At 43.6% G+C, this 27,595-nt stretch overlaps 1 protein-coding gene across 1 annotated transcript; it reads left to right on the top strand.

Moving 5' to 3' along the window:
* Nucleotides 1-1,286: 1,286 nt before the first annotated feature.
* On the top strand, nt 1,287-25,889 carry LOC116832886 (glycerol-3-phosphate dehydrogenase [NAD(+)], cytoplasmic-like). Its single transcript, XM_032793994.2, has 8 exons — nt 1,287-1,576; nt 10,659-10,836; nt 16,106-16,246; nt 17,065-17,203; nt 19,259-19,371; nt 21,250-21,483; nt 22,082-22,188; nt 25,482-25,889. The coding sequence occupies exons 1-8, from the start codon at nt 1,536-1,538 to the stop codon at nt 25,576-25,578; spliced, it is 1,050 nt and encodes a 349-aa protein (XP_032649885.2). The 5' UTR covers nt 1,287-1,535; the 3' UTR covers nt 25,579-25,889.
* Nucleotides 25,890-27,595: the final 1,706 nt, after the last annotated feature.

Below are 27,595 nucleotides of genomic sequence, written 5' to 3'. Positions count from 1 at the left end.
GACTAAGGCGTAGTTTCCATGGGAATGTTTTCTGGCATAATTTAAGGTATGAATTTAAACAGTTAGACCAGTGGGTGGTCTTAGTCCAATATAACAGTCAGGGCTGGTGCAAGGATGTTTCGCGCCCTAGGCGAAACTTCCACCTTGCGCCTCTCCCCCACACCCGGCAGCTCCCCCCCTCCGCCCTGAGGCGCTCCCCCCGTGGCAGCTCCCCACCACCCACTCTCTGCCCTGAGGCACCCCCCCACCCCAGCTCACCCCTGCTCTGTCTCCACCCCAAGCATGCTGCGGCTGTTTCACTTCTCCCGCCTCCCAGGCTTGCGGCACCTAAGCTGATTGGCGCCGCAAGCCTGGGAGGTGGAAGAAGTGAAGCAGCCATGGCGTGCTTGGGGAGGAGGCGGGACAGGGGTGAGCTGGGGCGGGGACTTCCCCTGCGTGCTGCCCCCCTCCTTACTTTGCTGCAGGCGGCCCTCCCCACGCCCCCCTGCCCTAGCTCCCTCTGCCTAAATGCCGGCAGGGACCGGGGCCGAAGATCCAGCCGCAGTGGTCGCTGCTGAAGAAAATAGCGTTCCCCAAATCCTAGAGCCCTAGGCCACCGCCTAGGTCGCCTAAATGGTTGCGCCGGCCCTGATAACAGTGGCTTTTCTTGGTTTCACTTACCTTGCTTAGGAAGGAATTTATGCTAAAGGTAAAAAAGCCACTTTTCTCCAGGAGTCTGTCCCCCGGGGATGTAGCTATCCATGAATATACGGGTAGACCCTTCCTGTTTAGACAAGGCTCCTCTAGGCGGCTTTGTGCCCCCTGCCTAAGAGAGGCTATAGGCATGCAAAGAAGGGGTGTTATAAACACTTTGCAGCGGGGTTGCAGCCCTGTTGGATCCAGGCTGTTACAAACACCGTCTTCTGCCCCTTGCCTCGGTTTTACAGCGCCTCTTGGCCTGTCTATGCAATTTCGGGTGATCGCTTCAGCGCCTGCAGATAAACGGGCTCAGGGAGGCGGAATGACACGCGGACTTTAATCCTGGATTTTGTTTCACGTAACGGAGAACCGTGCTTTGGCGGCACATTGTGGGCGGGGTAACAAAGATATTCAGCAACTAACGGGTTAAGCAGGGAGGTTTCCCCGCGGCTGGGTAGCACAAGGCAGCTGCTTTGCACAGGGGCGTTTCGAACCGGTAACATTTCCCTCCCTCCAGCCCCTGCCTTTCCCTCCCTTCCCCGGGGACAAAGGTAGGAGCCACCTCGGCAGCACCCCACCCTGCCGCTCACCGGCACCTGCTCTCTCCCATTGCTCTCCAGGGGCCGCATCCTTCTGCTGACACCCGGGGGAGCAGCCAGCGAGCGGGCTCTCGGGGCGCAGGCGGGGCTTGCAGGTTGGGGAGTGTTCAGACCGCCCTCCCGCGGCCACACGCACTGACAGGCGGAAGATTGAGCAACGCGGAGGCACCAAGCCGCTGCTGCGCAACCGGGTTTGTGGTCGGTGACATCGAAGAGAAGCACCAGTCATTGCCCCAGCAGGGCGCTTGAGCCACCACCATGCCTGCGCTGAAAGTCTGCATCGTTGGTTCTGGAAACTGGTGAGTGCCGCCCGGAGCCCGGGACCCGCGGTGGGGCTGCGCCGGGCTCCAGCTTGGTGCTTTCTGTAGCCGCTCCGCGCTCAGCTGCTGGGCTCCGTCCCTTGGGGTGGGAAGAGAGAGGGGATTGCAGCACAGGGGGACCCGACAGCGCCTCTCTAGTCCCTTCCCCGGGGGGCTGGGGCCGAGGAGCGGAGACTTCAATCCTTGAGCCGCGTTCAGCTGCACGAGAGATTGTGTCTCTTGGCTGGAGTCCGGGGGGCTCGGGGAAGGGAGAGCTCAGTCCGTCAGAGCCAGGCTGCAGCGAGCTCAGCCCCTTCTCCCAGGCAATCCGCAGCCAGCCCCTGACTCCCCTTCTCACGGAGCAGAAGCGAATGATGGTGTTTTACACAAAACCTAGCAATTTGAGTCACCACAAAAATTAACGCCTGGGATGGTTTTACTGGGGGGTGTATGTCCCGGCTGCACATTTAAGCAATTTCTGCCTTTGCAAAGCCACATACTGCCCCATGCTAATGTGAGTCCGGATTAACTCTACTGAAGGCCGTGCAGCTAGTCCCGAAGCAGAAGCCTGTAGCAGAGCAGAATTTGGGTGTATTGAAAAGTCTCCAAACTACCAGTTATACTGTGAGGCAATGGAGGGGGTTTCTACCTGGGTTTTGAGATGACATTCAGGACTGCACATCACCTGAGCATTGGTTGGAAAGAGGCACATACACACACTGGGGCCTGATCCTTTGCCAGGCTGAGTTCATCTTGAGAGGTGCTGAGCTCTCCTAATAGCTGCTAGAGTCAGTCAGTGAAGGGGGCACTCAGGACTTTACAAGGAGTTGTTAACATCTCCCAGCCGTAAGCCCTGGGGCCCTTGAAGTCAGTGAAATATTTGGGTTGAGGGAAAAAATTAATCTAGGATCGGGTTAGAAAAGAGATGGTAATTAAACGATTCCAGTTACAAAACCAGGATCCTGTGGGCCCAAAACATGCCTAGTGAACCGTACAAGATCATTGGTCTTGCTTGGCTCAGAGCTCTGTGTATTTATTCATTTTGTTGCTCTTTCTACTCAGCCCCCAGCCTGACCTCCTTGTTTGGCTCCTCCACCTGTTAAGTCTCATCTCAGACTGTAAGCCCTGTGTGGCAGGGGCTGATGTTTGCACAGTGTCCAACACAACAGGGACCCAAGTGGTTGGCCTCTAGGAACTGCTGTAATCAAAATGTCAAACAATAATAAATAATGGACGTAGTCAGAAAGCCTGTGACTAGTGAAAGAAGCTGTTCTTTACCTTTAGTTTTAGGGTTTTACCGTTGGGTGCTGGGAGAACCCAATGATAGTCCAGAGGAGAATTCTTCCTACATCAGGGGTACACACCCATCAGAAGCTGGTGGCTTATGGAAGAGGATCACATGCCACTAAGAATGGGAGAAAAAACAATAGAAATATGAAACACCAGATACTTATTAGTTAGAACTAATAACATTTTCATGTATACATCTCAAAGCTTTGCAGAGGTGCATCACTATTATCCCTGGTATTTTTTTAAGATGAGGAAACTAGGTAGCTACAGAGCTTAAATGGCTTGCCCAAAATCACAAAGTAAGCAGCAGGATTGGGAACAGAATCCAGATCAGCTGATTCTTCATACAGTGTCCTCTCCACTCGGCTGTGCTATGAGGGGAAGCATTGCACATGGCAGATACGTAGCTGATCGAGTAAAATGCATACTGAAACCTAAAGGTAGCAAGTGACTACTCTGAGCCTTGTACCTCTTGGGTGGAGAGGCAAGAGCAGGATTGCATGAGGCTCCAGGAGAGTCTGTAGTGTCTTCCACGTGCCCCAGTCCCCAGACTGACTGTGAAACAGGAGCGGCTCTAGGTATTTTGCCCCCCCAAGCATGGCAGGCAGGCTGCCTTCGGCAGCTTGCCTGTGGGAGGTCCCCAGTCCTGTGGTTTCGGTGGCATGCCTGTGGGAGGTCCGCCGAGCAGGACCAGCGGACCCTCTGCAGGCATGCCGCCCTTGTGGCGACCGGCAGAGCACCCCCCGTGGCTTGCCGCCCCAGGCACGCGCTTGGCGTGCTGGTGCCTGGCACTGCCCCTGCTGTGAAATAACCTCATGCTCACCCATCTTCACATATACTCTTCTTTTTGTAACTGCCACTGAATGCAGATTAAATTTCTCCTGCTTTGATATTTAGTACTGTTACCTCTGCCTGCAAATGGCAAGTGCATGCAATTTTCTAGAGGGATTGCCAGGCTCTCTACTCTCCCTTTGACTTTGTTTTTGGTAATTTCCTATGCTCCTCAATGAATTATTGCAGAGATCTTTATGTCTCCTACTGGAAGAGAACATGAGGGTCCTGATTCTACAGCTATTATACAACACAATACTTCCATTGACTTCAGAATCTGGATCAGCGTATGTGCAGAATTGTGCCTCTGTAAGGAATTATTTTCCCTTCTGTCCCCAGTGAGGGAGCTCAGTCTCCCAAAATATGTGCTCAAAACAATGCACTGGTTCTTTACACAGATTTCAAGAAGTTCTACACTAAAAAGGGACACAAATTTGAGAGCATGGTACACACTGGGGAAAAATGGGGATTCACTAGTAAGACCCCAGCAATCCCAGAATACCAAACCATTCCTGCTAAAAAGATCACAGGGAAATAATGTTTACATTTTAAATTTAAATCATTAGGTTTCAGAGTAAACACACTGAGATGAATGGAATTTCAGGGGCAGTCCTCCATAGCTGAGTATTATTATCTGCAGGCTTAGTAAGACAGCATTGGATGAGCATTCTGGTCATTATCTTCACAACCATCTTTAAAGTGAATGCTTAAATTCTGCAAAAGCTAATGGTGTCCCCAGAGGAGAGTTGAAAGGTGTAGCATCCTACACTGGCACAGTTCAAACCCTGATGGACAGGTCTGAAATCTGATGCCTCTCACCAGTATGTCCACTCATTTTAAAATATTTCTCTGCCTGCCCCACCCTGCTGCTAGAGAATACACAATTTCTTCCCTAAGGTCTTGTTTATACTCAGATTTGAAACCATATTTTCTAAAGAACAGTGCATGTAGATTCAAGTGCAGATCTCTGAACTGTATAATCAAGTGCAGATCTCAGATTGGGCATTAGGGAAAGGAATGTCTCTCCAAGACACACATTATGTAACAAAGCAAAGAATCCTGTGGCACCTTATAGGCTAACAGACGTTTTGGAGGATGAGCTTTCGTGGATGAATACCCACTTCGTTGGATGCACCCACGAAAGTTCATCCTCCAAAACGTCTGCTAGTCTATAAGGTGCCACAGGATTCTTTGCTGCTTTTACAGATCCAGACTAACAGGGCTACCCCTCTGATACTTGACATTATGTAACATCTGTATTTTAAAGGAACAGTCTAGAGATGACAAGTCAGATTTTGAAAAGTGCCTAAGTAACTGAGAAGCTCAAATCCCATTTTCAATCAATAGGATTTTAGTTCCTAAACACCTAATTCACCTTTGAAAAAGGGACAAGGTGATTTTGAAAATTTAACCTCCCCGCAGCAAAACAAATTACATTGTACATTTTAATATCGATATACTTCCCTACCCTTATATCCCAAGGGAATAACATTGTTGCAGCTCCAACTACGGAGGGCTGCCCAGTGTTAAAATTCCAGCTCCTGGCCTAGGCAACCCAAACCACTATCTGGACCCTGAAATTGTGGCAACTGCATACAATAGGTGCATGTGTGTCACCCTGCCCCTTTATTCACTCTAAATTCTTGTTAATGTGGTCTATTGCACCAGACCAGACTGGAAGGCAGGAGGCCTCAGTTGTACTCACAGCACTGCCAGGAATTTAGTGGCTTCAGGCAAATCACTTTGCCACTCTGTGCCTCCAATTACCCACTGTAAAATGGGGTTATTGATATTTACTCACCGTTGTAACATGCTCTAATAGTTATAGAGGAAAATCCCAACATGCTTAGTATTACCAAAGCATTTTAGGGCTGAGCACCACTTGCCTTCAATGCAAGCTGAAGGTTTTCAGCAACTTGCAGGATCAGGCCAACTCATTTCATCCCCCTTCTAGCTCAGGAGCAGAGCAAAGGGTCAGTACGCCTTGTATGTGCTCCTTACATGAAGGGGTGAGGACTAACGCCAGGGCAGCCTTCATTTAACATCATGCCACACAGAGATTTAAAACAGCATTTGCATTTTCCTTTGAAGTATTTTAGCATCTTTCCCAGGAATCCACTGTTCTCCAGAAAGGTTGATACGGTTTCATATTTCTGTGACAATTCAGCCTTAAACAGGTCCTAGGTTTGCTGCTTCATATGAGTGAATATTGTGCTACCATTCTGCTCTCCCCGTTGTTGTGAATCAGGAAGATGTTGAAATGGGCAAGAACATTGCTCTGGAAAACACTTTGGGTGTGATCCATAACCTACTGAAATCAATAGGTCTCTTTCCTCTAAGTTCAGTGGACTTTGGATTTTGCTTTCCGTCTGGACCGGGGTAGGCAACCTATGGCACATGTGCTGAAGGTGGCACATGAGCTGATTTTCAGTGGCACTCACACTGCTCGGATCCTGGCCACCAGTCCAGGGGGCTCTGCATTTTAATTTAATTTTAAATGAAGCTTCTTAAACATTTTTAAAACCTTATTTACAACAATTATTTAGTTATATATTATAGACTTATAGAAAAAGACCTTCTGAAAATGTTAAAATGTATGACTGGCACGCGAAACCTTAAATTAGAGTGAATAAATGAAGACGTGGCACAGCACTTCTGAAAGGTTAACGACCCCTGTTCTGGACTATAAGAGCAGAATATGATTGAACAACATGGCATGCACTCTTCCCTGTGTGTGAGAGATCCAAATCTCTCAGTGGTTCTTTGGATTGTTTAAGCCAGGAGCTAGGTGGCTTAGGGTAGTTGCAGCTGGTGGAAACACATTTTAAAGCAGAAAAAAATCATTTTTATTTGTTATTTTTGAGTTTGTCAAAGTTGGAACAGTGTTTCTTTAGAAAGAAGCCATAACAGTGGAACGTTTACCTCTAGCAGACACACCATTCCTTCTGTTGCCCTCAAATTAGATATTTAGGTAACAGTTCAGGGATCATTTTTGAGTCTCAGCAAGACAGTTGACACATGACCAAATGTTTCAACAGCTTCTCTCAGCTGCCCAGTGAGTCACAGTGATCCTTATTATGCCAACAGTATTGGAATCCTTATAGCAGATTTGATTATATAAAGTACCTGCAAAACCTGAGGAGCAATAAGTTTTGTCAGTTAGTAATGGTTCTGCGATTTGTTTAAAAAATACTGATTAATTTCTAAATTACAGAATCTTGGGGCCTGATCCTCCAAGACACTGAATGTCTTCCACTCTCAATTTACTTCAGTAGGAGTTTGGGGTGCTCACTGCTTTACAAGACTGAACATTTATTAGTAGACGAGCAAGTGTCTAGTTAATGTAGAAAGGACACACTCGCTCTCTCTCGCTGTGAAATGTTACTTGTCTGCCCTGTATAAAACCTCGGTAGATTGTTCCAGTTATACCAGTATAATTAAACCACTATAATTCCACCAATACAACTCCCTATCTAGACACATTTATTCTGGAATAAGAGTGCTTTTTTCCATCTTAGTGTAAACCACTTTCAGAGTGACATAGGCTAAACTGAAAAAGCACTCTTATTCCAGAATAAGTGTGTCCACCCACATGAGTTATACCCATATAAACTACAGTAGTTCAAACTCTACCTCACATTGGTATAACTTTCCCATGTAGCCAAACCTATAGATTATAAATTGCTCAGGGCAAAGGCTGTCTTTTTGTTCTGTGCTTGTACAAAGCCTCACACAATGGGATCTTCATACATGACTGGAATTCCTGGATGCTACTGCAATTCAGATTAAAGAGAAAGACACTACTCTAATATTAATGAACCATCCTGTTCCTCCGGGGACTGACCCTGCTTCTATTGAAGTTACTGACAGAATTGTCAGTGACTTCAGCCAGAACACTGCCATCCAGAAGTTCTACAGTCCAGTAATGCTGAGAGCCGGCACTTAAAGCAGAGTACTACTATTATTCATCTACCCTGGAAGTACTTGTTTTAAGAATTTGCAGCAAAAACTATTTGTTGTTGATTTTTTTCATAAATTGGGTTTCTGTCAACCCTTTAATTGGTAGCTAAGTAAAAAGAACAGTCTTCTATTATCCTTGATAAATTGATCTTTGACCAATAAATGAGGTAAAGTGTTGTTTATTTGGGAGTCTCCCTTGGCTTTGTTTGCATTCCTGAACCTTCCCTGCCACTCTCCTGTAGTTTACTAAACACTGGTTTCACAGATAAAGCAATTCTTTCCAAAGGCTGGTTAGTGCTGAACTATGAATTTCAAACAGGTTAGGTAGAATAGAGCACCAGTTTTTGAACTCTTTGTTTATGGGCGAGTCTCCCGTTAATTCACAGTGAGAATCTTTTCCTGCTGACTGCTGAACACTGCCTCAGATTTTTCTAAAATTGCTTATTTAGTAACCTAGATTCCTTTGTGTTCCAGTCTGGTCAGTTTCAAAACTCTGCCAAAGTAGCATCTGAGCACATCAGCTATGAAGGCGCTGCTGGAAAGGCAGTCTGGTTCTCTGAGAGCTGCCAGTCCACTGTAAGCTACTAAAAACTTTAAAGAGAGGTTAGTGTGCTGGAGCCTATCTTCCAATTTTAAAATGAGCTTGGATTGCTTAAATGGCAGAACAAGCAGTGTCTCTTAATGTTTAGTGCTCCTTAGCTGGTATCCGAAATAATCAGCATAATTTTTTTTATACTTAAGTAATTTTAGATTTGCCTTTGTTGGCCTGATTTGCAAAGATGCCAAGCATCTATAGTTCCCATTGAACTCAACAGGAGCTGCAGATGCTCAGTAGCTTTGAAAATCAGGCCAACTTTTTATATTACAGTAATACCCAGAGAGACTCCAGATGAGATCTGAGCCTCTGTATTGTACTTGGTACTGAGTACACATTTGGTAAGGGCCAGTCCCAGCCCCCAAGAGTTTACAGGGCCAATGAAGGATGGGAGGGAGGAGGAGAACATTATTATCCTCATTTTACAGATTGAGAACAGCAAGATTAAATCATTTATCCAGGGTCACAGAGAAAGTGTGTGCCAGAACCAGGAAGCCCCAATCTCCAAAGTCCCAGGCCAGTGCCTTAACCACAAAAGCAACCTTTCTTCCCAATGCTTAGTCACTGCGCTCTTCCACAAACCGTCGCCCTCCTTTCAGTCTCCCATTCTGATGGGACGGGCCGAGAACTGAACTATAAATTAGATATAATTTTAGTATTAAATATGGTAAACCTCATCTGTTTCACAAAGAGAATCCTTAATGCCCCTTTAATGAATATTTCCCCCTGAAATTTTTACCTATATACTTAACATTTGAAAATGGCTTTAAAAAAACCAAACAGATTGTCTTCATGAGACAAGGCCTCCCAACACCCCCATGGTCTTTGGGTAGCCTGGTATCACCACATCCCTTGGCACCTGTCCTGCAGCCAATACTCAGGCAAAATGCCCATTGACTTCAGTGGGACTTTTGCATGAATAAAGACAGTAAGATAGGGGCCTTATTCTGTTATTGCTTATTGAGCAATTGGCCTTGTGCAAGCTGATTTAGGTGAGTGAAGGGAGGCAGTTACAACATGGTTTCCCTCTGTCCCAGTTGCAAAGCAGTTATGACTTGCTGTTTGGATAACATCTAATTGGACTTAACCTTGGATAAATCCAAGCTTTTATCAGTTGCTGATAACTGACTACCACACAAATTATGGTCTGTTCATGCTTCTGATTGTAGCTGGGTTGTAACTGGCTCAGGGGACAAGAGTATTGAAACCAGATTCTCTGACTCAAAATATTTGTAGTATGGACGGGTCCTTAAAAGTCAAAGTAGGCTCAAAATGTTAAGTTCTTTCTTAAAACTTAAAGACCACTCACCAGTATTTTCATGGGCGTCTTCTACAGTTAAATCAAGTTTTTTGCTTAATTTAAATATTTTTCCTGCAGTGTTCATAACTCAAACATGTCAGTATTGTGCTGGTGCATGAGAAGATGAAATCAGAGAAAATGACTAGTCTAATTTCACTCCATGCATCTGAAGAAGGGAGGTTTTTTACCCACGAAAGCTTATGCCCAAATAAATCTGTCAGTCTTTAACATGCCACCGGAATCCTTGTTTTTGTAGTCTAATTTCACTGTCTATGCCAGTGGTACTGAGCCTATTTACCATTGTGGGCCACGTGTGTTACATGGGACGCATCAACAAAACATATATACTATCTGTATGGCCATAAGGATGTCACATGGGCTGCAGCTGTGTGCTGATTGGACTGCAAGCAGCCCAGCGGCCTGCAGGTTGAGAACCACTGGTCCAAGCTGACAGAAAAGCAAGTAAATGCACAGTAAGAATGATGCAAAGTAAACTAGATGACTTCAGGTTTTAACCATCTAAGGTCTTGTTTGTCACACCGGTAGACTTTAAGAGTGATTTTTAACCTGATAGTGTCCCTTTAACTAAGCTAGACCACCCCTCAGGCAGGCCCCTCCTGGAGTGTGGCTATTGATAGGAAAGTTTGATACATTTCAGGTAAGAGGCACAGACTTCAGTGTATCCAGATTGCTCAGCAGCATCTTCTCGCTTGGGTTACTCTATTTTTTTTTTTTTTAAGAAGCTAAGGAAAGTATCTGATAAACAAAAAATATTATTCAAAGTTCTAAATTAAGAACAAGATGTAACATGGTACATCATGCTTATGTTAACCCTGGATTTCCGGCCACAAGTGTATTTTACTTGGTATCTGTATCTCTCGAGTGGGTATTTTCTTGACTGAGGGAAGAGCCTTGTGCTGGGCTTAGTGAGCATATAAACATGGCCATCGTTCCTGTAATGCAGGCCTTTCAATGAGGTAGGAGTATTTTGCTCAATGCAGTTTGTGCTTCCAGTTGGAACGAGGGTTACTGAACTTTCCTAAGGAGATTTGTTTCAAAACAAATATACAGAATCCTGTCTCTAAGTGTTTTACTTTGTTATACAGGGGGTCTGCTATTGCAAAAATTATCGGCAAAAATATCCAGAAGTCCAACAGGTTTGATCCTGTTGTGAAGATGTGGGTGTTTGAAGAAATCATAAATGGCAGGAAACTCACAGAGATCATAAACAAAGAGCATGAAAATGTGAAGTATCTTCCAGGACATACGTTACCTAAAAACGTGGTAAGTTGGCTAAACAACTGAAATGTTCATTCAAAGCTTTAAGACTGATGGCTGGGCCAGACTGAGAATTTCACAGTCCCTGGTTTGCTTTAAAAAAAAAAAAAAAAAAACACCTTAAAAGGGGCTTTAACACTAGGGAGAGGTGATAAGTTGACCCAGGAGAAGCTAAAATTTCTTTGTTTAGACCTTAATTCTTCAAATGGAATCTCTGTTGTTTGGATCATTTACCACTAGTCACTAATATATGAATCAGAGGGACTTTAATCCTGCTTTAACTGCCAACCTTATCTGTAGGTTTACTATCTCATCCTACGTACACGTGCCAAGTATTAAGATTACTTACATCTCTTTTCTGCCCAACTTACTCTAACGTTTGCATGACTTCTGAATTTGACCCACTCTTTGCGTTGCTTACAAATGTGAAGCATCTAAATTCTAAAGGACATACAACTTCAAACCAACCAGCTATATTTGTGTTTTTGTACACAAAGCTTCAGATCCTGCCCAGCTGTAAATCAGCATAGCATTTATAGAGCTATGCTGATTTACACCAGCAGAGTATGTGGTCCATAGCGTCCACCCTAAATAAAATTAAGGTTGTTTCAACTCCTCAGTGGCATAACCAGGTTTTCAGTGTAGGGGGAGCAAAAAACATAAAAAAGGCCCCCCCCTTGGCTCCTCCTCGGGCCACGCCCTCTTGACTCCGCCTCTGGCCATGACCCCACACCGGATCTCCCCCGCTTCTGCTCATCTTCCCTCCTGCACTGCCACCTGTCCCCGGCTCCTGTCCCAGTGCTTGGCTGCAAGGGCCGGCAGGCGCTGCTTCCACGCCGGGTTGCCGCTGCTGCCCCGCAGCTCCTCCGACTGTGTGGCTGGCAGCACTGGCTGGCAGGCGCTGCTTCTGTGCCTGCCAGCCTGAGGGGAAGCAGCTGCTTCCACTGAACCTCGCCAGCTATGCTACTGCAACTCCTCCTCCCTTTCTAACTAAAAGTTCAATAGAAAAGCTAACAGCATGGAATATAACAGCATGAATAGCACTGCTGTACTTACCTATGTGATTTCAGAATAGAAAAACTGAGGCATTTTAATTCGTAATACAATAAAATCTACCAAAAGCAAAAAACTAAAGCTTTTACAGCCATTCAAAATGTTTTATCATATACTAGATAGTTTATAGCTTCATAAACTTAAAGAAACGTGATCATTCTAGATTATTTATAGCTATTTAATTTAAAGCAAGGAGGGTGACATTTTGTTTGTTCAGGAGCTTGCCAGATGGTCATGTTTTGGAAAGTAAAGAAACTAGCACAGCCTTAACAGAATAGCTTTTAATTTGTGCAAACAGAAATTAACATGCTGCATATGAGGGGCCTCCTTGCTTAGAGTAGTTAATTTTTCCAAATTTAGTATTGTAATAGCATGTTTGCACTCACATGACTTGAAATTGACATAGGTGGATTTGATCTCCTTGGTTTAACCCCAAGCGAGACATGAACCAGCTTGATTATTTTTACAACAATATAACATGAGAAAAACCCTGGTTTTTATTGCTATCCTGGTAGCAGACTCACCCTAAAACCTGACCTATGCTAGCAAGTTGTACCACCTAAAACAGCTTTTTTCCAGCACAGCCTGGCAGGTGTCCACAGGGCCAGTGCTACCATTAAAGCGAACTAGGCGGTTGCCTAGGGCGCCAAAAAGCAGTGCCCTCAGTTTAGTTATTTATTTTTACAGTGTTCCTCCCTGAGCACGCAGTCGCTGCTCCACTTCTCCCGCCTCCCAGCCTTTCAGCGCCAATCAGCTGTTTGGCGCCACAAGCCTGGGAGGAGAATGGTTGGGGGGGGCGTGCTCAGGGAGGACGCGAAGCAGAGGTGAGCTGGGGTGGGGAGGTTTTGCAGAGCTGGGGGGGCGGTGCAAGGTGGAAGTTTTGCCTAGGGTGCGAAACTTCCTTGCACCAGCCCTGGGTGTCCATGCTTAATTTAGTCTTTTAATTGACAAAATCTTCCACTTTTTCCAGCATAGTTATTCACCTTTTCGGAGGAACGTAAGTCCCTGCTGGTATAGTTCTATCAGACCAGTGGCAGTGTCAATACACAACTTGTACTGGTATAAGCAGTCCTCTACTTGCAGTCCCTAAAGCAACCAGGGGCAGCTCTAGGGATTTTGCCGCCCCAAGCATGGCAGGCAGGCTGCCTCCGGAGGTTTGCCTGCGGAGAGTCCGCTGGTCCTGCGGCTTTGGCGGACCTGCCGCAGGCGCGCCTGAGGGAGGTCCTCCAAAGCCGCGGGACCAGCGGACCCTCCGCAGGCAGTCTGTCTGCCGCCCCCGCAGCGCCGGCAGAGCGCCCCCCGCGGCTTGCCACCCCAAGCATGCGCTTGGCGTGCTAGGGCCTGGAGCCGCCCCTGAATGCAACATACATTCATCATAAATTCTCTGGCAGCACTTTTGAACTCCACTGCCCAGGGTTACAGTGCCTGGAAGTCATCCCTGCTCCTAAATGCCTTGGACTGCCTTCGCAGCCATATTGTTATACCAATTATATTAGACCAATAAAAACCAGCAGGATCTTATTAAAGGGGACAAGACATTTGTCACATTTATTGTAAATCCCATAATAAAACAAAAGATAACAGTAAACAATGTTGTTTGGCTACTTATTCCTATTACTACTTATTTCTTATACACACACACACACTCATTCGCACACTCATTCATGTAAGTTTTGTATAGATGTTATAGTTACCAGCCTAAACGTTGCTTATGACAGAATACTGGCCAGGTATCCTGTACACAAGAGTGGAACCGAGTCTGGGTCAGCTATGCACCTGATGCTTCTGGAGGGTGGTAGCAGAACCAGAGACTCAAAGACTTATTCTTCAGGGTCCAGTTTTATAGGAATTTATCCCTATGTCAGTCCATGAGAGTTGCCTCATTCTGCTGTTGTTAAATCAATCAGCAGGTGGCTGGCTCCATTTTGTCAGATGTTTGTTTTTCCTTCGTTTGAGGTGGTGAGGTGGATTCCAGTTTGCCCTCTGGGGGTCATCTGGTTGATCCCAGTTGACATCTTCTTCTGCTGACACTGAATTTTTCAGGCTGGTAGCTCCCTAACCATTCATTCATTATTTAAACTAGGCACTTATTCACATACATTCTCTATCTTAATCCCATCTATTTCACTGTCTCTTTACCTTTCGGGGTGTTACCAATTTATGCAAGACTCCCTGTCTTTTATCATTTAAAAATAAAGTGAGATGAAAACTTACAGAGGGTGGGGGTCTCTATCTATGTACTAGAACAGCTACTGTTTTGGCTTACTGCCCCGATTACAAAGTAGTAATTACACAGTTTTGCCTGAGGCACAGAGTCAATTGACAGCTCAGTGCACTGAGTCAATTAACCAATTAACAGCTTTCAGCAGCCCGTTAGGAAGTAAAGTAGCCACTACAAAGTGTCACTTAGAGAACGAGCACTTAGAGTCGATTAACGTTTAACACGTTTTATACAAAGTATTTCTTTGAGCAGGCTTCACACAGACACAGCTGGTGGCTTGCAGGTTAGACGTTAAATCTCGGGAATCACATTTATTTCTAATATAACCCTTTAGTTACAAAGTATCAATTAACAATAAACAATAAATTTTTAACAATAAATCATTTTTCATATAAACCATGTCTAATATAAACCTTCTTTAATATCCCTACAATATCTCTTCCTGTTATCTGCTACCTTTTTGCTGAAATCACGGCTCCTTGCTTTTGGTCTCATGATGTCTGCTGGTCCAGTCCGGAGGTGCTAAATTTCCTTGCACTGGGGGGGAGAGGAGTGTGTGCAGGCTACTTTGCTCCTGCAGGAAGAATAGGTATAGTGATGTGGTAAACGAGATGGTGAAACTCAGATATTTACCCCAAAGAAAAAGCCCCAGTGTTGCACTGAGGTAATTATACTGGAGGGTGAAGAACACCACTAGGAGTTCTGGACCCACCTGCATATCTTGTGCCTTTTATAACATGCTGGATGCTATTATCAGCAGGAACCCTGTCACTCCACTGGGGACACTTCACATGCTGGGGTTTGCACCACACACATCACTGTAGAATTTAAACAATGAGTAGCTCTTCGTTGCTTAGATCATAAATCTCTCATTTCATCTTAGATGGATAAGGCTATGGGAGAAGTGTGTGTGAACAATTTGCTAGGAGGGTTTGTTTTAATTAGTTAAAAACCAGTCCTGTTTTTGATGGCTCACTTTGCTCCAATATGCTCAACGACAGAGTGGAATTCCCCATTCACATTGGCCTAACCCAGTTAGGCCAGTTATTTTAAAAGAATGTGAATGTTTGGCTTTGAAGGAGCTGATGCAGAGAGCTGCAGTTTGTCTAGCTGTGGACCTGAAAGTGCTGTTTGATTTCTGCTCAGCTCATACTATGGCACAGATGAAGGGCCCCACTCTTAGGGGGATATGTTCTCTTATTATCATCAATAAAGCTACTGGTAGCCATGGCAGAGTGAAATTCAGCTGCTGACTTCCTTATAAGCCCTGGTTTCATTGTTAATTCCAGCTGGAATGGTTTACGCTTGGGACAGGGTAGGGCCTGCCAGCTCCTTGGTGTGTGTGTGTTCATTTTTTGCAAATACGAGGCCAAATCACTATCTTCTGCAGTGAATCCTGCTTGGGCAGGGTAACTATAAGGATCCCTTGGCAGAGTTTCTCCTTGATCATTCCATCAGGATGAGAGGAGTAACCCACACATGGTAAGCCATAGGGTCTGCCACGAACTCTGCAGATCCCCATGGATCCTGAAGCATTCACAGGTGACCAGAGTCATCTGAGGAGAGGCCCTATGCCACCACACCCTGGCAGGATGGCTCCAATGTAACTGTATTACCAGGGTCACTTGGCTGCCTTTAAGAACAGTATTAAAAGGGGTGAAGGGCCTTCCCTGCTCTGAAGGGCACTTGAGGAGGTAATGCAGCTGTAGGCTGTATTACACTTCCCCAATCATCTCCACAGGGCTAGTACGGCACACTGGTTTAAGAAGTTAGGCTATGCTGCCTTCGTGGACATTTTGATCTGGAATAAAATACCTGATTGCATTAACGGCTAATACTCTGTCACAGCATTAATTAGTTTAAGGATTCCTTTATTTTTAGTTTATGGATTCTTATTTTAATGCCTTTCTGTGATGGATTAGGTGTACATTATTTTGTAAGTACGTTAACTTGCTCATGGTACAAGGGACAGTTAATTTTTTTTCCTCACTTTCATCCTAGGTGGCTGTAGCAGATGTCATTGAAGCATCGGCTGGGGCAGATGTTTTCATCTTTGTTATACCCCATCAGTTCATTACACGAATTTGTGACCAGATTGCTGGTCACATAAAACCAGGAGCATTCGGCATTTCACTGATCAAGGTAATTTGTGATCTCTACAACATACAGACTGATGTATGCAGTATGGAAAACTTGGGGCTAAAAATGCCAAAGAGCTACAGGTCTAAAGCCTTAATGCTCTATTCCATGTATTCTCGCCTTCCAGGGCTGTTTTTGAGAGTACACACACACACACGACAATAACATTTACAGCTGGTTTTACAGAACTTAAATGATTTGCAATTGGAATCAGGGAGGCAATCTTAAAAAGCTAAAGAAGCCAGAGACAATCTGAAAAGGAAAAACACAACATTTAGGATGTTTTTAAAACTTGCAGTTTGCCTCCAGCTTTGAGTCCAGTGCTCCTTCTTTCCAACTGTTACAGAAAATGTCTCATTTAAAAATGAATTGAAGAAAATAAAATTAAAAATTTCAGACCTACAATTCTCCAGCTGTTGCCTTTTCCCTCCCTTTTAAGAGTCTCCTGGAAACAGCAACAGAAGAGGAAGGAAAGCATAATGCACCTTGACTTATTTCTTTATACAAACAAAACTGGGGCTGTGCTGTTTCTGCTTTCATAGAATGTGTGTTACATTTAAATTTTGCCTAGGACATTTAAAAACACATTACATGAAGACTTGATTTTACAACTATGGGAAGTTTAACGTATAAAGAAAGAGCAGCCTCACCATAAAGTAAAACCTTGTGACATACTGTTGCAGTGGGTTCAAGTCCTTTCATTTAAAAGGAAAACTGCCTGCAGAGGGCCTACGGCATGAGGCCTACATTTCACACACTGATGCTCTGTCACCCTCGTTTCTTTTCTAATGACTTGACTTTGAATATTATCTTTTCACCAGGGGGTTGACGAGGGTGCCGAAGGCTTGAAGCTCATCTCAGACATCATTCGGGAGAAACTGAAGATAGAAGTCAGCGTGCTCATGGGGGCCAATATAGCCAGTGAAGTGGCTGATGAGAAGTTCTGCGAAACCACCATTGGTAATGATCATTCGGGGAGAGTTACAGTCAAGAGCTCTGATTGGCTCTACTACAGATGTTCATTTCTACTTCAAGCAATCCCTAGCAGAGGAATAGGACAGCATCTAAACATAGCAACATGTAATTGAAATATGGAAACCTTTGAAGGGTTTCTGAACAGTTTTATGTATACACCACATATTAAACTCTGAACCTCCTTCCCTTGAAGGAATGGCCACATTTCCAACAATCTCAGTGGAAACAGGATCAGACTCAAACAGCCGCAGGCGCTAGTACATGCAGCAATTAGCTAATCTCTTCCATTAAAAAAAAAAATTAGGCTTAATTCTTCTCCTACAGGAGTTAATGAGAGATTTCTAGTAATGTCAAAGAGATTGTGTCAAGTCCTTCAGCGGCTGACATACTGCAAGGAAAGTGCAACCAGCCACACAAAGCCTCCCCCATCCTTCATTTAAATTTCTCAATCCTCCCACCTCTTTATAACTGAAATTGTATCACTTATTATTTTCTCTCTCTCACAATGCCTACCTGAGCACAAACTATTTCAGTGGTGTCTCTAACCTTTGTATTTTTACAGTAGATTAAAATCTGTTGTGAAAATTAAAAATGCAACTTTAAATTTATTGCAGCCTGACTAGCTGTTTCAAATTGTATGTGCAAATTTCAAACTGCCCATTCCTGTGCAATGTTAATAGTGAAAACTATAGCATCTTGGCAACTTTTGCTCTCTGAGGAGGCTATTAGACATCAGTATGAACATTAGCTAAGCAATACTGTTACAAATAGATCTTTCTGAGAGCTTGGAGGTGAGTTTAGCACCTTTGCTTGCCTACATGTTAACGATGGTTTTGAGGTTACTTCTTCAGAGGAATTTGCCTCTTTGTTCTCGTGCTCTCCCTCAGAGTGTTTCTGCCACTTCTATTTGGGAACGAACATCTAGAAGAGCTTCCTTTGCTGTTAGACAGGCCAGAGATTGTTACTACAGAGAAACAACGTATTCCCACGTGCCAACTCACCTAGAGAGTGAGAGATACAAACCTGGCTTCTGAGCTTGAGCACTAATCCAAGGGCTGCAGGACCGAAGCAGCTCAGGCTTGCTTTGATATTTAACAACATGTGGCCTGATTATCAGTGGTGCCGAGCACCCAGAAGTCCCACTGGAATAGGGACTGATGATGCTCAGCCCACTGAACATCAGGGCCACATCACTATTATTAAAACAAAAGCCAACACAACTTTCTAAAAGTCAGGTAAAAACTCATTCAAAGATCCCCACACAGCTTTCCCAGTAGCACTACCACCTCCCCATCACCATACGGAAGGACACTGTTTTAATAGTTTGATACATGACCTCAGTATAGCTGGTAACACCACTTTTCTAACAGCGCCAATACTGAACATCGTGGTCTATGGATCCTCCTGTAAGTGGGAATGCATTTGGTGTTAGGAGACCTTTGTCCTAGTGGGTTAGCAATGCTTTGAAAATGTAAAACAGCATCATTGCTACTTGCAAACTTGAATTGATCCTGACACCACCCTGCTAAAAGGTTAAGTGACATGGCCATACCCAAACTGTGAGTCAACAGCTGTGCCAGGATTAGAGCTAAGGAATTTAACTCAACCCAGTACTCAGGCTGCTGTAGCCCTCGGGCAGGGCTTTGTGAGCTGATGGCATATTTGTGTAAATCGGTGCTTTCACTGTAAGAGACTAAACATACACTAGAAAACTGCACGTGGCCAGGTTTGGAATTATACAAGCTAACCACACCTGCTGGGCAGAGAGGGGTGTTGAAGGCTATCTACCCGTAACTACCTGAAGTGTTATTGGACACATGTTTTGCTGATGCATTTTTACTTGTGCGGTTATACTGGCTGCCAGCTGCAAGAACTGGTATCAGTTCACAAATCCCCCTTTAATGTCTAGTTATACAGATTACAAAACCTAACCCTTCCCTCGGAGTCATCCCCCTACTTCAGTATCTTGTAAACATACACATTGTCCACCACGTAACTTCTGTAACAAAAAACGTGTAACTCCCATCCTTCCTTCCACAGGGTGCAAAACTGAAAAGCATGGGCAGATCTTTAAAGAATTAATGCAGACCCCAAATTTCAGGATTACCGTGGTGGATGACTGTGATACAGTGGAGATCTGCGGAGCCTTAAAAGTTAGTGATTCCAAACCAAATAATTGTTTTTTTTAGGGCCAAATTCTACCCTCATGTCTCGTTTCAAGGTTCCCTGGTCTAGTGCTGGCTCCATCACCAGGTCATTAGATGGCCTTGGGCAAATCATATGGGAATATGTACGTACCTCATAAGTGTGTTGAGGAATGATTGGTTGTAGAGCATTTCAGGACAAATTATACAAATGCTTTCCTTACCGTAGGTATGCACACTTCTGAGAGCGGAATTTGGTCCTCGATACTTCCGTGTCTAGGTAGATTGTAAGGTCTTAGTGGTAGGAATTTCTAGCATGTGTATGTGCAGCACCTAGCACAATGTTACTCTCATCTTATTTGGTGCCTCAGGGCCCTCCTGTAATACAAATAATCATAATAGACTATCATTCAAACTACAATTACAACTTAAGTTGGATTTCTTTATCAAAGAGCTTTTTTTTTTTTTAAATATAAAAGGTGGCAAAAGGATGGAGTGTCCTCTTTAAGCAAATGTTTTCTTTCTAAAGTTCAAGTAATAACTTACAAGGAAATAACAGACTAAGCTCTGTGGGGCAGGAACCATGTCTCCCAGTGGTGGTGTAACACATTTAGGAATAGTGGCACTCCAATCCTGATTGGGACCTCTGCATTCAACTGCAATGTAAATGAGAAATATTACTGAAGTTGAAGCCTGTTCCAAGCGGCACTTGAGTGAGATGGATAGTTTGCTTTAAAACCCATTGAAAATGCACTCCAGTATACACTGCAGTCGTATATTCTTATCATTCAACTTATTCTGACAAAAAGCATCAATGGCTTGAACTGAATCGGTGTGTGGCTTACCTATAAGTAAATCAGTTATTTACACACACAAACATGTATCCCAGGCAGGTTTCAGTGGAGTGTTTTTTGTATGGAAATAGCCCAGTCCTGGCTCCTACTGAAATGAGGGTTTCAGCAGTAATGGTGCAGAGAGCAAAACTGAGGCATGAGTATTTCTGGGACTTCAAACTTAAAAAGGTAGCCACACTAACACCTACTACTGCAATATATCGTGAACTACACTGTCTGACTACAAAGTGTGGGATATTTTTGATTAAGCATTTGATTGGGATGCCCTCTTTCAGACTTCTGTAAGGATAGTAAAATGCTCCCGTAGGCCAGGGGTCAGTAACCTTTCAGAAGTGGTGGGCCGAGTCTTCATTTATTCACTCTAATTTAAGGTTTCGCGTGCCAGTAATACATTCTAACGTTTTTAGAAGGTCTCTTTCTATAAGTCTATAATATATTACTAAACTATTGGTGTGTGTAAAATAAATAAGTTTTTTAAAACATTTAAGAAGCTTCATTTAAAATTAAATTAAAATGCAGAGCCCCCCGGATTGGTGGTAAGGACCCGGGCAGTGTGAGTGACACTGAAAATCAGCTCGTGTGCTGCCTTCAGCACCCATGCCATAGCTTGCCTACTCCTGCTGTAGGCATAGGCCAAGTTTGATCTACTGCAACCAATGTTTATGGAGGTAGAAATCCAGGCTAGGCAAAGAGTCAATTAAAGGTAAGAACAGAAGGGTCACTAGATCCCCCTGACAACAAGGGGAAAAAATTCTAGCTGCATTATATGGCCAAATTTTTAACACATTGCCCTTCATTTTGCACCCAGAAATAACAGTGGGAACAATTTTTTAGACCTTAGAAGTCCAATTACTTGACATTGAAGTGCTGTGAAGTATGCTCACAATTATTTGGAATAGCTGGGAGCACTCGTAAAAACAGGTTTACTTACTGTGTTCACTTACAGTTAGCATATGCTACCAAAGAACTGCATGTCTTATCTGACTTGGTTTCCTTCTCTTTTTTGCACCCTTTTCTATTAAACTGGTTTTAGAACATAGTAGCAGTTGGAGCTGGATTCTGCGATGGATTGGACTTTGGCGATAATACTAAAGCAGCAGTCATTCGTTTGGGCCTCATGGAAATGGTAGCCTTTGCAAAGCTATTCTGCAGGGGTTCAGTATCAATAGCTACTTTTCTGGAGAGCTGCGGTGTTGCTGATCTAATCACTACATGCTACGGGGGGCGCAACAGGAAAGTAGCTGAAGCCTTTGTGCGGACAGGAAAAGTAAGGAGCCATTTTGAGGCATCATAAGCCCATGTGTTAATCAATTGCGTTTTACACACACAACAATAGTCATCTTCCTGATGAAAGGATAGCACTCCCTCAATGATCTAAGAGAGGAGGGTTCAGAAGTGACTCTCACTCTCCTTGCCAACTGCAAAGACTGTTTCAGTAGCACATATTATTCCAAACATGTCCCAAGAGTTGAAAGCTTTGGACTGAACAAAGATGAGCTAAAATAAATTGGAAGGAGAGAGAACAGTTTCCCACAATTCTAGAATAAGTGAAAATCCTCTTCCCCCTTGGAACAGCACATCCAGTGCTGCTTCTTTCTGCTTATAAAAGCAAAAGGTTATATAATATGGACTGTGTGCCTCAGCCACTGCTTAGGGACCCGAGAAAGAATCTGTTCAAGCCTCCCACTACCTTCTGTTCATTAATCACTTGGCCTATAGTAAAAGTACAAGGCAGGCGTGGGCTGCAGTTTAAATCACTGGGATTCTTTTGTCTAACATTTTCAGAAGCCTTCTGCTTGAAACACTTTGTTCTGTTATGCAGCTTCCTTTTATTCTGTTTGTGTGATCACTCTCATTTCTTCTAGTCTATTGAGGAACTGGAAAAAGAGATGCTGAATGGACAAAAGCTACAAGGTCCTCAGACTTCAGCTGAAGTCTATAAGATGCTGAAACAGAAAAACATGGTTGATAAGTAAGTTTGATTATTTTGAATATTTAGTTGACAGACTTGTTATAAGCAAAAGTTATTACTAGTTCACAACTGTTTAAAGGTCTTTATGAAACAAGTATATAGTCTGTCCATGTCCATAACGGACAGGTGTCCACATCTCAAGGCATCATCACCGTTCACATTAGCCTGCACTCTTACTGGCAGTACTAACAGAACAGGCCAAAGGCTGAATGATATGCAGAACGAACTACTTCACCTAACAATTGTCCTTTCCAAAAAAAAGGAAAAAGTTTGAGATGCAGTGTTGGAGGCAACCTGGGTACCTGATCTGTAGACAAATAAGATTTCATGCTCTATCAGTGTTACACCTTTCACTGATACCAGCTACAATATTAACTTTAACTAGTGCCTTCTCTTAGTAAGCTATGCAGGATAATCTTTCCAAACAAAGACTGTTCGTGTGCTGAAAAATTTCTGTGCAGTAGGAGCATTTTAGTGGCACAGGGGGATGCTATTGGAGTACAGAGCCATTTAAACACAGTTTCCTTAATGACTTGAAAAATCAAAAAAGGAATCCTACAGAAAGTGGACACATGGATGAATGCTAAGGAGGAGTACAAAAGAACAGTGTAAGCAGGTAGGATCAATGAGAAAGGATAAAGGCATAAAATGAGTTATCTAGCAAGGGGCATAGAAGGCAAGAAGTTCTTTAAATGCACTAGGATCAAGAGAAAGACGGAGGAAAATGTAGGTCATCTATTTAGATGAGCAGAGCTAATAACCGATGACATCAAGAAGGCTGAAGTGTTTAATGCCTATTTGGCTACAGTCTTCACTAAAAAGGTTAATACTAGCTACTCACAGTATTAACAAGGGGAAGGAAAGCCGTCCAAAACAGGAAAATAAAAGGTTAGATTAGAGACTATTTAAATTAGATGTATTCAAGTCAGCAAGGATTGATGAAATTCATCCGAGGATACTTAAACCAACTGAAGCAATCTTGGAACCATTAGTAATTACCTTTGAGTACTCATGGAGGACTGGGAGGATCTCAGAGGACTGGTGCAGGACAAAAAACAGTATCTATCTTTAAAAGGGGGAATAAAGAGGACCTGGGAAATTATAGATCAGTCATATTAACATTGATACCAAAATACTAGAACATATTATTAGACAATGAGTTTGTAAACACTTAGAGCAGAGTTTGTTTATAAGGAATAGCCAGCATAGATTTGTCAAGAACAAATCAGAACAAACCAACCTGATCTCCTCCTTTCGAGGGTTACTGGCCTAGTGGATGGGAAAGGAAGCCATAGATGTGATATCTTGATTTTAATAGGGTTTTTGATATAATCTCACATGACATTCTCAAATAAATTAGGGGGAATGGTCTAGATTAAATTACTGTGAGGTGGGTGCACAAAGTGTTGAAAGACCATACTCAGAGAGTAGTTAAAGGACATATCTAGTGGGGTCCCACAGTGCTCAGTCCTGAGCCTGGAATTACCTCAATATTTTAATTAATGACTTGGAAGACTGAGTGGAGAGTGTGCTTATAAATATTTGCGGATGACAAAGTGCTTGCAACCCCACCCAACCTCAGTGGGGTTAGGAAGGGTTAGGCTGGGTTTGAATTAAAAAATAACTAAATGCAAACGCACAACTACACAATGGGGACTAAATGGCCGGGTATAGTGCTGGTGAAAAAGATCTGGGGGTTATCATGGATCACAAATTGAGTACGAGTCAACAGTGCGATGCAGTTTTTTAAAAAAAAGCAAATATTATGGGGTATATTATCAGGAGCATCATATGTAAGACATGGGAGACAATTGTCCTGCTATACTTGGCATTAGTAAGGCCTCAGCTGGAGTAGTGTGTACAATTTCGGGTACCACACTAAGAAATGTGGACAAATTGAAGACAGCGTCAAGAGGAGAGCAACAAATATGATAAAAGGTTTAGAAAACCTGATTTAGGAGGACAGGCTTAAAACACAACAACAACAACTGGGCATGTTTACTCTTGAGAAGAGAAGACTTATGTCTTGAAGTACGTTAAGGGCTGTTATAAAGAGGACTAATCAATTGTTCTACATGTCCTTGCAGGTAGGACAAGTAGTAATGGGCTCAGTTTGCCACCAGGGAGATTTAGGTTAGACATTAGGAAAATCTTTTTAACTATAAAGATAGTTAAACTCTGGAATAGGCATCAAAGAGAGGCTGTGGAATCTCCATCTCAGCGAGTTCAGAACAGGTTGGACAAACACCCGTCAGATGGTCTAGGTTTAATTTGGTCCTGCCTCGGCCAAAGGGGCTGGACTTGCTGACACCTCAAAGTCCATTCAGGCCCCACATTTTTATGATGCTATATGCGCACTTGAGATTACAGATGGAAACATTTGCATTACAATTAGGCTTTGCCTGTTTCATTGTGCGAGTTGAAACAAAGTAGCTGAGTCTTTCAGGTTCTCTTACACTAGCACACTGCTGCAGTGTTTAGGGTGGAAGCACTATAAGGAGGCATTGGAAAGAAAACTTGTCCACTGGAATTGTAATAATTACAGAAAAAAATTCTCTTGGTTTTAGATTTCATAAAAGCTTGTTTTGACAGCTAAATTATGCACTTAGTTTCAAATCAATTCCATTCTCTAATTCTTGACTGTAAAATTATCTAACTTAAAAGGTAACCAGCAAAATGAAAAAATTCTTTGCTTTTTTATGCTATGTAAGGGAAACCATGTGAGGTTCAGCTCTGCATGCTTTTACCTTAGAAATATCACAGCTTGTCTTTCCTGGAAGACTCCTTAGGAGGAGTAGGGAGCAGAAGGGAGAGCTTTCCAAGTCGTTAATTGAAAGCACAGGTTGTGGAGTTTTTTCCATACAGCTTTCTCCCACCTGTTTGTCAAGCATTAGTGTTAAATAGGCAGACACCTTCCTTACCCCAAGATAAACAGTAACATCCTTTCCTCTCAATTGGGCCAGTTTCATTCGCTTTGTACTTCATGTCTTAATCCTACAACAAGCTCTCCAGTTATCAAGACAGACAATCTCTGGGGGAAAAATAAAAAAAAAATAAAAATCAAAAACAAAAACACATGATAGATAGGCCTAAAATTTTGAGAGAAGAGGAAACTGTGAAAGGAGGGGAGGAAGCAGCATGTAAACCCTTCAAACTTTGTTCTACATCCTAAAGCAGAAAAAGGCAGCACTTTTCCCCCTCAACCCCCATTTTCATAGGTGTCAAGAATAGTGGAGCTGTTTGCATAAAAGTAAACTTTCAAACTCACTTTAATTAGTTCATCCTTCTTTTAGGTTTCCATTGTTCTCAACTGTCTACCAGATCTGCTATGAGGGTAGGTTGGTCCAGGAATTCATCTCTTGTCTACAGAATCATCCACAACACATGTAAGAATTTCATGTGGCTCATCTGGATGTGCATTCATCTCTTCTGGGCTTCTCTCGACTTGGTAGTAAATAAAAGCAGCCAAATAAGTCATGTGGCACATAACTCTTTTTGTAAAGGCAATGTAGACACTTTTTTTGTACAGTCAGCCTGAATATTTCAATATTATCTCCAAGGAATTAGGATGGATCCAGGATTTAATAACCTTAATATGGGTTTGACTTTGGTTGGTCTTTTCAGAATCAGCCCTAGAAAAATTCTTTTCTTTCCTGTTGATAATAAGTAAGGCTAAAGATTTTGTCACAAGTGTTTTTAGTGAGACACAGGTCATGGGAAAAACAGAGAAATTCACAGAATCCATAACCTGTCCATGACTTCTACTAAAAATATCCCTGACAAAATGGGGATCCCCGGATCCCCACACTATGAGGCAGCAATGCAGGGGCAAGGAGCCACCTGCAGCAGTTGGTGGTTGTGGGGTACCCATACTACCGGCAGCTCCTGGCATCCCCCAGGTGCCAGGAGCTTGGGTTCCCCACTGAAGCGCAGGGCTGCCCGCTACCTACAGTGTCTGGGAGCTTGGGGGTTCCCCTTGGCCTGCAGTGGGTGGGAGCTTGGGGTTCCCCACCACCCCTGGCCTGAAACTGGGTGGGGGTTTCCCTTATCCCCAGCACCTGGGAGCTGCAGGGGTTACCGTGCCAGCTGGGGTTGCAGGGAGCTTGGGGCTCCCCTGCCACTTCATGTCAGGACTCCAGTTCTCCTGCTGCAACACCCACAGAGGCTGGGAGGTCGGGGGTTTTCCTGCCACCGCCAGCAGGGAGCTTGTTCCCCAGCCCACAGCAGCAGGGAGCTTGGGGGTTCCCCTGCCACCCGCAGTGGCTAGGAGCTCCGGGGGCCCCAGAGGCAGCAGGGGTACTCGGCAACTCACTGCGCCAGTGGACAGTGTGGAGTCTACAGCTCTGAACCATCGCAGGCTGAAGTCACGGATTCCATGACTAAATTGGAGACTTAATCATAAGCAGTCCCCATACTCATCTGCCCCCCTACCTGCATCAAATCTAATTGTCGTGCATCTTATCACTTTGCCCATTAATATTTCTCATACAGAAACAGTGCAAAGATGCATGTAATTTGGACAAAACACACTTGGAAAAATAAATCAAAATTAGTTAACTTTTCCTTAAGAGACGACTACTTCAGTATTGTCAAGCGGACAAACATTGGCTTATACAGTTCCCCTGAAATACAATTCCATTTCAAAAGCAAGGTGTCAATACAATTTCTTACCCAATTTGATTTCCTAACTGAAAGCTTGTGGAAAAGGGTAATTGTTACTCTACTCATATATGACTGACTGTTCAGTAAACACAATTAAAGCAGTTTAATAGAATGAAAATCTTACCTCTGAAGCTTCTAAGTGTCCTGGTGAGGGATTTTCATTAATTTCTTTTCTTAAAGTACAAGGATTTGAGAGACTAAATAACACTGCAAAATGCATCTGTGTTTAGCGTCAGTATTTCTCAGCAACTGATGCCTAGTAATTATCATTAGTCAAGATAGCAAAATGTATCTGAGACTGGTAATTAGGGTCCAAGCTTCACCCTGATGTATACCATGTGCAATAGTGTTGATTTCAGTGGGGTTACAAGTGTGCAAAGAGGGGTAGAATTTGGCCAGTGAAGTTAAAGCCCTTGATGTTTCACTGCTACACACGCACAAAATAATTGCTACAATTGCACAAACTTCTTATATGATTACATTGGTGAATGAGTCTACTGCATTTTAACTCTAGGTAGGAGGCCTCATTAGAGGCCAGTGCAACTTCATGCATTATCCAGCGGACAACAAGCACTGCAGCCACAGCCCTGCTCCTCCTGGAGATTAAGCTAGCCAGTTCCATCATGCATCCTACACTCAAAAATATCCACATCACTTCTGAATCTTAGTGACGCCCATGCTGACTCATGCACCAATGTTTTAATATTGCTACAGTTGGCAGCCAGATTTCAAGGCTGTAATTTAA

The sequence above is a fragment of the Chelonoidis abingdonii genome, chromosome 10, assembly GCF_003597395.2.
Source record: "Chelonoidis abingdonii isolate Lonesome George chromosome 10, CheloAbing_2.0, whole genome shotgun sequence".
Taxonomy (NCBI): Eukaryota; Metazoa; Chordata; order Testudines; family Testudinidae; genus Chelonoidis; species Chelonoidis abingdonii.
This window is presented reverse-complemented; position numbering and strand designations above follow the sequence as displayed.